Consider the following 11,769-nt stretch of genomic DNA (forward strand, 5'->3'; position numbering starts at 1 on the left):
GTTGTTTATTTCTGTGTATAATGAGAGAATGCATAAAAGGCAGGCCCATTCTAATTAAGATGATTATGATTATTCGCCTAGATTTGGTTTTGACCATGTTTTGTTGCTGCAGAGTTTTCATTGTCCACCTATGCTTAAGCTTATTTTAATGAAACAGTATGTATGTCCTATTACTTAGTCTTAAGCGCATGTGCATTTTGTTGGCACTCACCTGCTGGAATGAACTAAGCTATTCGTCTAACTTGAACTCAACCGCATTCACATCATTCATACATCATTCATAAAATCTAACCAGAAAGCCCGAGTCCTGACGTCATCAGCGCAGAAGGGAAAAAAATATGTGACGTAGAATCCAAGATGGCGGCTCCCCTTTCCACGATGAAATTTTGGAAGCCGGGTAAGTACGCTAAAAAAGAATAAATCGGGCATTTATTGTTATTTTCCGGGGTTGGTATTCAGTAACGGGCAGCTGCTTGTAAAGTTCAGTTAGTCTAGGTTTCCCTTAGCTGCTTTCACAGCAGCTGCGTGATCTCTGCAGCCAGTTCAGCCCGGGTAACGATAGCTCTGCGGAATCAAAGTAACCATGTAACCTGCCAAAATAAAACGCATGGGCTATGAAGCGGAAAGTACGACAGCTACGTGCAGACGTGCAATAAAATAAGGCGGTTTCAACACCTATAGGTGCTTTAGTTTAAGTATTAGCTTTGCACTAAACCCTTTCATCATCTGAAAGCCTCATTCTGCTCATATTTAAATAAAACATCTTATCTTTACCTCCACCATCTGCTCTGCCCCAGGGGCTGAGGCTCCGGGGATCACTGAGGAGCGGGAGCTCAACACAGAGACCACCGGCTCTCCCATCATCTTCAACCCGCACACAGCCCTCTCCATAGAGAAGCAACGACAGAAACTCCCCGTTTTCAAGGTTTTACATCGCCTCTGAACATGCAAAGATGTTACATTAGTGTGGGAAATGTGTTGAACTGTGTGTAGTGTGTATTTCAGTGATAAACTTTGTATTAATTGTGTCCTATTCAGCACAGAAACAACATCTTATACTTGGTGGAGAGCTTCCAGACTGTCATCATAGTTGGTGAGACAGGATGTGGAAAAACAACGCAGTTACCCCAGGTTAGTGCAGTAGTATAAGTATAATTTCAACCATGGCACATTGTGGCACAACTTAAGAAATGCTGGACACCAGTACACCCGTTTTTACGTATTTGCCTAAGCTGAAGCAAAATGTCCTCGAAGTCACATATCTAACAGTCAAAGGCACAACATTGCCGCATTGGACTGATACCCTTCACTCCCACCTTGTTTTTACATGCTTAGTTGGCTCTTTTTTTTAAGAGGGCTTTGGACCACATCAGCCATTGTATGCAAAGTCTGCTCCTTTGCAGTCTCTCATTCGTTTCCTCCATCTTTTTTGATCTAACTTTTCTTTCATCTGAATCACTTCAGTATCTTCTGGAGGCTGGCTGGGCAACGGAGGGGAAGGTGATCGGAGTGACACAGCCTCGTCGTGTGGCTGCTATCTCTGTAAGGCCTCTACTGATGTCCTCTGTTGCTGTTTGCCAATGTCATTTCTCTTCAATAAATGTAGTTCCCACTGAAAGACACGTGCCAAATTCTGTACTTCCCCCTCTTTCCTGCTGATAGGTAGCCAATCGCGTGGCAGAGGAGCGAGGGGCCCTGGTGGGACATGAGGTGGGATACACCATCCGTTTTGATGACTGCTCTGATCCTCAAGCCACAAGGATTAAGGTAATTCCTGCCAGATGTTTGAAGCTTTCATCACAAGCTGTACCCGTGTTTGGGTCATTTCAGTACTTAATGTGCGTTTGTGTTTCAGTTCCTTACAGATGGCATGCTGGTGCGGGAGATGATGGCTGATCCTCTTTTGAAAAAATACAGGTAAGTGATTGTAATTAAGATATTATGTTATCTTTTTTCAAATCCCATAGTTTAACTTGTCATAGAAGAACAGGCACTGGTATTACCAATAACATTAACAGTGGCTCTGTTCATTTCAAGTGTCCCTGAGCGTTCTGATAATATGACAGGAAGCCACCATGCACAACACCAAAACCCTGAAGCAGCTAATAAAATCAACCCCATTATTTTACACTTTTTTTCCCTTTCTGTGACAGCTAAAAATGTCCCTTGTGAATAAAGTCATTTCTATCGGACATGAAAACTGTATTGTGTCATTAAAAGTGGTTTGGATTTACTCTTTCTAACTTTTGTATTGTGCTGTTGTCCTTAGTGTGTTGATGCTAGATGAAGCGCATGAGAGAACTCTGTACACGGACATAGCCATTGGTCTACTAAAGAAGGTAATTCCTGCTGATTCTGAAAAAATTACACTTGACTATTTAACTTTCATTCATTCTAGTAACTATACAAATAATCCTAGTAAGTTGTAAGTTGTTTTCCGTTTTAACGCTGACTCTCCTTCTCTGTTCCCACTGTTTTGTACACTCCTGATTCTTCTATAGATTCAGAAAAAGCGGCGAGACCTGAGGGTGATTGTGGCCTCTGCCACTCTGGATGCCAAGGTGACAGCATCATTAAGATGAGCAGATATGCCTGATAAGCGAGAACAGAAACAAAAAAGACAGAAAGGGGAAAAGTTGGTGTCAGGTCGGATCACATTGTACTGACATCTGCGATACACTGATGAAAGAACTGACACAATCGGGCCACGGCTGCGCTCAGCATAAAAAAAAAAGCTAAAATGCCATATCAGACATCTACTGTCTGTTTGAAAAGACTTTGATCTATACATGCACATTATTTAGTTATACTTCAGTAGTAAGTTGCATACTTTTTTATGATGTCGGATTGAGGGTACAGAAGTTCTTCATTGATTGTTTTAGCTGCAAAACATTTGTAAAATATCAGTTGATAAAAAGTCTGTTTACTTTCACTTTATATATAAACATGTTTGCTTTAAACATGATCTACAAATGCCTCATTAGTGCTTCCTTTAGTGACTGAAGTTATCACTATTATCTACAGAAATTCCATGACTTCTTCAATTTGAATGAGTCCGGGGATCCCAACAAGGACACGTGTGGAATTCTGACCGTGGAGGGACGCACCTTTCCAGTGGACGTCTTCTACACTGTCAGGTAGTCAACGCACATAATCCAATGTGAGGAAAAGGTGTTTTAGTAGTACATTTTGTTTCTCTAACTCTCAAGGGTTTTTTGTTTGTTCTCAGTCCTGTCCCAGACTATGTAAAGGCCACAGTGGAGACAGTGCTGAAGATCCATGAGACGGAGGAGGACGGAGATGTCCTTGCTTTTCTTACCGGACAGGTTAGTGGCAATTTAAAACTACTTAATATTAATTTGACAGAAGGAATAGATGGCATATAATAACACAAGCATTCCATTTATTATTTTATTACTATATTTTGGCATGGTCCGTCTTTTGTCTTTGTCTAGGTTACCTTCTTTTTATTGTCCATTTGTATATTTCACCTTAGGAAGAGGTGGAGAAAGTGGTGTCCCTTCTGCAGGACCAGGCCAGGTCTTTGTCACGAATCGGCATGAAGAAACACCTGAGGATTTTGCCCATGTACTCGGGTTTACCTTACGCTGATCAGATGAAAGTCTTTGAGAGGACGCCGCCCACTGTTCGCAAGGTGAAGTTGCTACCATTGTTCTAATATGTTCAATAGTCATTGAGTTACATTAACAGTGTAGGTGTCAACATAGGAGACGATAAATTGTGTGATATACAAAACACTTATTTCTTTCTTTTGTTTCTTGCAGGTTGTGGTGGCCACTAACATAGCTGAGACATCCATCACTATAAATGGGGTTGTGTTCGTCATTGACTGTGCTTTTGTGAAGCTGCGAGCGTATAACCCGAGCACTGCCATTGAATCTCTGGTGGTAACTCCAATCTCTAAGGCTTCCGCCAGCCAGAGGGCTGGGAGAGCCGGACGAAACCGTCCTGGGAAATGCTTCAGACTCTACACAGGTATGTGTTGGTTTGCAGGAATAGAAGAAGGATGAAAGTGTTGTAGAATATAGTCTGTGAGTGTAATCATGCATTGTTAGCATTTTAGGCAATGTGTTGTAGTTCTATCCTCCTCCTTCCTACCTCTATGCCTGTTTTTTTCTGTCACTTTTCATTTCCCTCCCTGTGTTTCTTATTGCCTGTGTTCCTTTCTTCAGAGGAGGACTTTGAGAAACTGCCTGCCTCTACTGTGCCAGAGATGCAGCGCACAAATTTGGCCCCTGTCATCCTGCAGCTGAAAGCGCTAGGCATTGACAACGTGCTGCGGTTCAGCTTCCTCTCGGTGAGTATCTTCTCTGCATCCACAGGGTGGCTGTGATGTGTTCACCCACTGTGAAAGGAATGGTACTTTGCATTTTAATTAGCGAGAATGTCCCCTAGCCTCCGGGGAATAATGCACAGAAACCATAAAATGTAATGCAGTCATTGTGTGTTCCTGCTTTACAAGATGTAATGACAAGACTTCACAAGTAAAGGCAGTTCCTTATTTTTTTCTGTCTTAAACATTGCAATTGTAAAATGTAACATTATATTTAACAATAATTTTGCAGCCTCCTCCAGCTCAGACCATGGTTCAGGCTCTGGAGCTGCTCTACGCTCTCGGAGGTAAGAAACAAGCCGTCAGCAGGGCAGGATAGTACAAAGGGAAACTGTCCTTCAACTGCAAGACCTGTGTTCAAAATTCTGTCAGCAAGCATCTACAAGCTAAGGTGTCCTTGCACATGATGCAGAATCTTAACCAGCTGTGTGTCTTTTGGCAGGACTAGACCATTACGGACGTTTGACTGATCCCATGGGTGTGCGGATGGCAGAGTTTCCTCTCAGCCCCATGTTTGCCAAGATGCTCCTAGAGTCAGGAACCTTCGGCTGCTCCAAAGAGATTGTTACCATCGCAGCAATGATGCAGATTCAGAATATATTTGTTTTGCCGGCCAATCAGAAGAAAGCTGCCGTAAGTGAAAACTGGCTTTCAAAATGAGCATGTTGTGTATTTGGCAGAAATGCTTTGTCAGCATAACAATTATCCAATTTCCGCTATCGCACCCTGCAGGCTCGAGAGCACAGGAAATTTGCAGTTGCTGAGGGAGACCACCTCACCATGCTGAATGTGTATGAAGCATTCATTAAGGTATAGTGTGTGTGAATGTATGTACAATGTATAGCTCAATCAGTGACAGTGATCACAACACTTGGGGCTAGCGAACTCAGCAGAATGAGGGTTGACTATAATCAAACAATGAAACTTTTTCGTCTTTACTGCAGCACCAGAAGAGCTCCCAGTGGTGTCAGGAACATTTCCTCAACTATAAAGGTCTGCTGCGGGCTGTGACTGTACGAGAGCAGCTCAGGCGTCTCATGAACAAGTTTAAGGTGCCGCGGACGTCCAGTGAAGGTTTGTTTGTTTTATGTTTTTTTATGTAAGGTAGGATTGTGTCAGTGACATATTTCATTTAAATTTGTATTTGTTCCGTTCATGGTATGCACAACTTAATGTATAATAATTGTTTACAAAACATGTCTCTGTAAACACACCATTGAGCGAAAAGGAGCAGGGAGAAGAAATAATCGTATATAAAAAAATAAAAATAAAAAATAGATGGTCTGTCCTACATATTTCTCATTCACAGCCAAGCTTATTCGCAGCCAAACATAACAGTATAGTAGGATAATAAGAGAAACACAAAAACTTACTGCAAAAAATACTTAGTTCCCACTTGACAGTTAACGGAAAGAAACAAAACAAAAGAACACCGAAACATCACATGTACAAGGAAAAGTGCAACACCCTCATCTGAGTCCTACTGGAGAAGAAGGGGGAAAGCGGAGCATCATCATAATAATAATAATAATAATAATAATAATAATAATAATGGGACCCGCAAATAAAGAACAGACATCACAAATATTTTACCAATATTAAGGACTAACTCATGTTCTAATTATGTTTCAAAAGTAGATGTTTTTTTTTAATGATACAAATGTGTGCTACTTAAATGCACCTTTTGCTTCACTGTCATAACTAAAGTAAAATGGCCATTTTAACAACTCTTTGCTTCTTTCTTGTGCACAGGTGATCCTGATGTGATCTTGAAGTGCATTGTACTTGGGTTTTTCTCAAATGCAGCACGCATTCACCATTCTGGTTCCTACCGGTGAGAGTGCTCCTTTTTATCATCTATAAAATGTCTACAGATTATTTTCAGTTTTTCATCCATTTGCAAATCACATAACTCATTCTCATATTCACTTGCAATGACAGGACTTTACGAGACGATCGTGAGCTTCACATCCACCCCAGCTCTGTGCTGTATGGAGAGAAACCTCCAAAATGGTCAGTGCATTTTCTTCTGCAGCAAGTTTCCTTTGCTCCCTTTATTCTTGAACATGTATGGTGTGCAGAGAATTTGCACGCATTCAGACTTCTATCTTACTTCGTCTCCTTTTCAGGGTGGTTTTCAATGAAGTGCTGCAGACGGCAAAATACTACATGCGCGATGTGACTGCTGTGGAGTCGTCCTGGTTGGTCGAGTTGGCCCCTCACTTTTACAAGCAGGCCAAGGTAGGTCAAAGAAAGCTCCTCCAACTTGATATTTGTGTATGAGGCTGTTGTGCGTCTTCTGAAACGTGAGTTGAATATTAAACGTTAAAGTGAGTTGACGGTCTGAAGCCCCAGATATATTATTGTCTGATTTAACATAACCTGTCCCTTCTCTCTTTTAGCATGGTTCACTGGCCAGCAAGAGGTCCCGGGTCCTCTGAAGCTCACCATCCTTTCGTCATGTTAAGACTGAAGACTCACGGGTATAAAAGGAGAAACACCCTTTCAAATTGCCACTGTGCCCCTCTCCATCTCATTGTATATAATGATGTATTATAAACTGATTGTCCATGTCCACCTGCACAACCCCTCCACACTATGTGGCCACGCTAGAATGGGATGAAGTTGATACATTTTTAGAGTTGACATTAATGTGACTTCATTTGGAAGCATCTTTCTTGATTTTTGGAAGTAATGTAGTGTACCTGTGATGGAGTAAATGGTGACGAATGTAAGATGAGACCAGACTGTTTCATGTATAGTCACGTAGTTCACTTCATTCATACTTGTACATAGTCCAAGCAGGCTCAGGTCCAGGGAATGGCTCGTATGCCACAGGCTTGTCCTCACCTGGTTCTTGGCTTCATTATTTTTTTAATCGCTGTATTTCCTGCTGCATGATGGAGAACGAAAGTCAATGGTATGTGAGGATGATTCCCTTTGAGAGACTTATGGCTTACTTTGTTCTGTTTAATTTGCGTCCCCCTCGCCTGGGTGCCTTTATGTTTCTAACTGGTTCACTTTATCTCCAATTTATTTTTGATTTCTTAACTTTCTGCACCTTCATACAGAATGTAGTAATATATATTTTCAGGAATTTACTGCAGAAGGAAACACATTTCTTTATCTTTTACATCTAATAATGATACTGTGAAAAGACCGCTTTACTTTTTGATCCTCGTTTTCCATACATAGTGGCCTATACCACTCTGTGCCAATTTTTATTTTTCAGACTATTTCACATTTCATTTTCAGATGAAATGTGTAAATACACCCAAGCATTGTAAATGCAAAGCTGTGAAATCAAAACTAAAAATGAAGTGCCATTTGTTCCTGTGATGACATAAAGTGCATTCAGACATGCATCCAGAGCCTCAAAGAAACAGTAGCATTTATTCGATCTAAGCCATCTCTTTTGTCATAATAATTGCATTTCCTTTTACAGTTTGTCTCAGTTTCGAGACAGACCTTAATGTAATTTTGTCCCGTTACTGTCAAAACCATCTACCAGGTGTTCAGTAAAATGGCAAATTATTTGAGACTTCCATTCCATATTGACAGCATCTGTTCTACATTTCCCGCTTACGTTTTTATTTGTTTTTATATTTCTTCAGAAGTATTTGGCCCTGAAACCGCCAGTGAACAGTATGTTAAAGGTTTGTCATATGCTTGAAAATCCATAAGGTCACTGTCACTAAACGTTTACTTCTGCCTGCATGGTTTTTCATAAATCTTGTTCTTGAGGTTACTACTTTAGCTAGATTCAGTGAAACTGTAATCAAACCACAGAACACACTGTACCGTAGATAGGTAAGCCAACTCAAATTAGATGGATATACAAAGGAAGTACCTTTGCATGTTAAATGGTACTCTGATAGACTATACACTTACGATCACCTTCTAGGACTTAATGAAAATAAAAACGTATTAACTTGTTTGTGCTGATACAGAGTATGTATGCAGCCAATGCAGTGATCTGTAGTCCTGTGTAATTGCTCACCGCTGAGATAAAAAAAACTGTCACCTGCCATTTCTTCCTCACATGTTCAAATAAAGCCTTATTGTCATGCACTCAGTGTTGGCTGATGATTTTCTTTTTCACCCACCCAACTACTGTTATTTTACTCTTATGAATCATACAATTGTGTGCTTTTTATTCAGTGTACCATTTTGCCAGGAGGTGTCACTGTTGTACTACAAACTGTGCCCACTTCAAAAGATTAAAATTATAATTGAGTGAAAGGGCATTTATGAGTGTCTGTATGTATTAGTTCCCTTTTTGATAAGTGTGTAAATTAAAAATGGTTGTTTCGACTTAGGTTGATGAGCCATTCATCAATTTAGAGGTGCAATGTGGTTAACACATGGACTTAAATTAATGTATTTAATCAATTTATAGTAAGCATATCTGGGGGAATGTAGTATTCCACCATAAAAAATAAAGTGGTGCAATTACTTTGTGGCAATTTTGATAATTACATTATGCACCAATAAAACCAGTGGTGAAGGAAGTATTTAGATATTTGACTGTGGTAAAGTAGAAATACACAGGTGTATAAATACTATATTACAAGAGAAACTCATATTTAAGTAAAAATTACTTTATACTTAAGTATTGGCAGGAACCAATTTAAAGTCCCTAATATATGAATATTCATCATGCAGAATGGCTCATTTTAGATATATTACTGGATTTGTATTATTGATTTAATAAAGGGATTATCTCTTATATTTAAGAATCATGCATTGTCTAATAGGTGGAGTGTTAACAAACAAAAACAATAGTTTGACAGACAATAGCCTGCATCTTTAACAAAATAATGTGACGGCATTTAAACATTGTTTATCAACTTTGACTTTTGGGAATGGGATGTTGCATCTGGTAAAGGTTGGGTATTAAGTACTAAATAAACTGCAGGGTGGTTTAACACAACATCATGTATCCTTATTTGTTAGGTGATTTCATTTAATCTGAATCTGCAAAGTAACTAATAACTTGATATATCAAATGAATGTTATATGGTAAAATGTACCCTACAATATTTTCTCTTAAACGTAGTGGAATATAGAGTAGCATACAATTAAAACATTTAAGTAAGGTAAAAGTGGGCCTCCTCAAAATTGTACTTCTGTAAGGTCATTACTTACTAGTAAATGTTCTAACTTAATTCCATCAGTAAAAGCAATAATTAAAAAGTGTCTGCTGTATTCTTGGCCCAACTTGGGTCCAAGAGAGATGGAATAAAAATATACACCTTAAATTATTCCGAACTATAGCCTATTATGTTTACATGGTAGTTAACAATTTCAAAGAATCCACTAGAGGGCAGGTGAAGCTCTCATCTACTCAGCAGCTGCAGTTCACCTTTCAGCCCTCAGTGGAAGCACTGAGCTCACTATGGCTCAAAAGCAGAGTTTAAAGAAGAAAAAAAGGCGCCAATTTTACCTTACCTGCGAACCCAAGATGCTTTCCTATCACCTGAGTGTCGTGTGGGATAAATGTCTGGTTGTTTATGTGAACATAATTTCATTTTGCGTCATGTCAGTTTGCACCTACCGGATACGTGAAAGGGTGTTTCAACGAAGATAAACCTCAAATGTGTTATGGGAAGTCCAAAAGGTTTGTTTACAAACATTTATTGAACTGACATGTTTTCTTTCCATGTGCACCGGTCAGCCCATTAGCTACTAGGCAAATGTTATGGTTAGCCAATTTAAAATGGCTGCTGTTTGTTTGCATAAATGTACCTAGCTAATGTTGAATTTATGAAAATAAGACAAAATGCCACTATTTTTCATGTAAAATATGATAGAAAACAGTAGCTTGAATGTCAATACATGTTCCTGTTGGCAGCATACAGCAGCCAGGCTAATAGGCTACCATAGACTTTAGCCAAAAGGCTACTGCTAAACTCTGTAGCCTCCCACAATTACAGGAAGTGTAAAAGGGTAAAAGTCACTTATATCATGATTTTTCTCTGCAACCATATTTGTTTTGGTCTGTTTAAACACATAGAGGCTGTTGTTGTCTTACCATCCGTATACAACACAAATGTTTTTGTATTGCAGTTAGGGCTACTTGTCCCAGCTGAGTTTATGGGCAATTTCTGCAGACTAATTTGTGTCTCGAACTTTATATTTTAAAACTGGCTTCTTATCCATCTTCTTTCCTTAGAGTATTTACATTTAGCATTTCACTGCAAGTGTTAGTACTGCACATGAAGCTCTTCATTGACAGATACTAACGTGGATTAATTGGCTTATAAGAAAGATGTAGAGATTTTATAGTTCAATGAAGTTGTGAAGGAGATAAAAACAGGCGCAAATCCTTAACAACTTTCCCAAACTACTGTTATTCTCAGGATCTGGGTTTTGCAAACACATTACAATCAATATGTTGTTGGCTATGAGTGTATTTGTCTATACTGTGATAGCAACTTATCACTGCAATTAGTGTGTGTGTGTGACTAAAGTGCTTTGGTTAAAAGCTCTATATAGTGTAGCTTTCTTAGTTTGCGGTTACTCGCTTTTACCCTTTGTCTTTGGCTCAGTGGAACAGTTTCTTCTTACATCACTGACCTACACATTTAACATAAACAGACCTTAACAAAAGGTGTAGGGAGGGAGGACTGCCCCTGAAGATATGGCTGGTAGCTTCAAAAAAAAGAATTCACTTAGAGAGTTGCATTTTCTCTGTCTGGCCGTTGGCACAAACAGATGCTTTTAAACACTGACAAATAACAGAAATGGCTTCACTAATGAATCAGTTCAGTTCTCGGTGTGTGTCCTGCAGTTGTTTTCCTTTGCAAACTGAATGCATTTCCCACCGTTAAGTAGAAATCTCAATGATATGTTTGTGTTAGTATTAGGAAGATGCTGTGTTCTCTGGGACAATTACACAGTGTAGGAAAAGAAGAGTAGTGCATATCATCCCAGTGCTATGACTGTTAGTTTATCTTTAGGTTACATGAGTTGAGTATGGACTGGTGTGTAGTGTTTGGGCTGGTTGCTTCTGACATGGACAATGACAGAAGAGTAACCATTCAGTTAAAATTATGGCTTATTAAAGGTGGGGTAGGTAAGTTTGAGAAACCGGCTCGAGATACACTTTTTGTTATATTCCATGGAATGCTCTTAACATCCCGATAGCAATGAATATCTTAAGTGCTTTGACAACAAATCCATAAAAAAATGTCATCTGTGGAAGCCGTAATACTGTAAAAAGTACGACCAATCATTTTAGCCGGCCCGGCTAAAATAACTGGATGGCCTACCTGCCTGTCAGCCTTCCATCTGTGCACAAACTTATCTCGTGCCCTCATTGGTCATGTGCGCGTTCGTGTGTGTTGGAGGCAGGGCTCTATAAGGAAGTGGCAGATTTTCTCCGGTCGTGTATTTTCAAATTCTAGCGATCT

At 39.6% G+C, this 11,769-nt stretch overlaps 1 protein-coding gene across 1 annotated transcript; it reads left to right on the forward strand.

Annotated features, from left to right (window-relative positions):
• Nucleotides 1-332: 332 nt before the first annotated feature.
• On the forward strand, nt 333-8,430 carry zgc:158828 (probable ATP-dependent RNA helicase DHX35). Its single transcript, XM_034126427.1, has 21 exons — nt 333-397; nt 798-925; nt 1,039-1,131; nt 1,465-1,542; nt 1,663-1,767; nt 1,856-1,917; nt 2,270-2,339; nt 2,502-2,561; nt 3,025-3,137; nt 3,230-3,326; nt 3,497-3,655; nt 3,786-3,996; nt 4,194-4,318; nt 4,587-4,641; nt 4,797-4,987; nt 5,087-5,164; nt 5,299-5,428; nt 6,107-6,188; nt 6,296-6,367; nt 6,484-6,595; nt 6,757-8,430. Exons 1-21 carry the CDS (start codon nt 358-360, stop codon nt 6,793-6,795), a joined length of 2,100 nt encoding a protein of 699 aa, XP_033982318.1. The 5' UTR covers nt 333-357; the 3' UTR covers nt 6,796-8,430.
• Nucleotides 8,431-11,769: the final 3,339 nt, after the last annotated feature.

This window comes from Trematomus bernacchii, unplaced genomic scaffold, assembly GCF_902827165.1.
Source record: "Trematomus bernacchii unplaced genomic scaffold, fTreBer1.1, whole genome shotgun sequence".
Taxonomy (NCBI): Eukaryota; Metazoa; Chordata; class Actinopteri; order Perciformes; family Nototheniidae; genus Trematomus; species Trematomus bernacchii.

What these genes read in the sequence shown, in the direction of transcription:
- zgc:158828 (XM_034126427.1), top strand. Translation starts at nt 358, where the DNA reads ATGGCGGCTCCCCTTTCCACGATGAAATTTTGGAAGCCGG. An exon ending in CGCCGCCCACTGTTCGCAAG is followed by an intron (nt 3,656 to 3,785) that starts GTGAAGTTGCTA and finishes TGTTTCTTGCAG; the next exon opens with GTTGTGGTGGCCACTAACAT. An exon ending in GCCGCGGACGTCCAGTGAAG is followed by an intron (nt 5,429 to 6,106) that starts GTTTGTTTGTTT and finishes TCTTGTGCACAG; the next exon opens with GTGATCCTGATGTGATCTTG.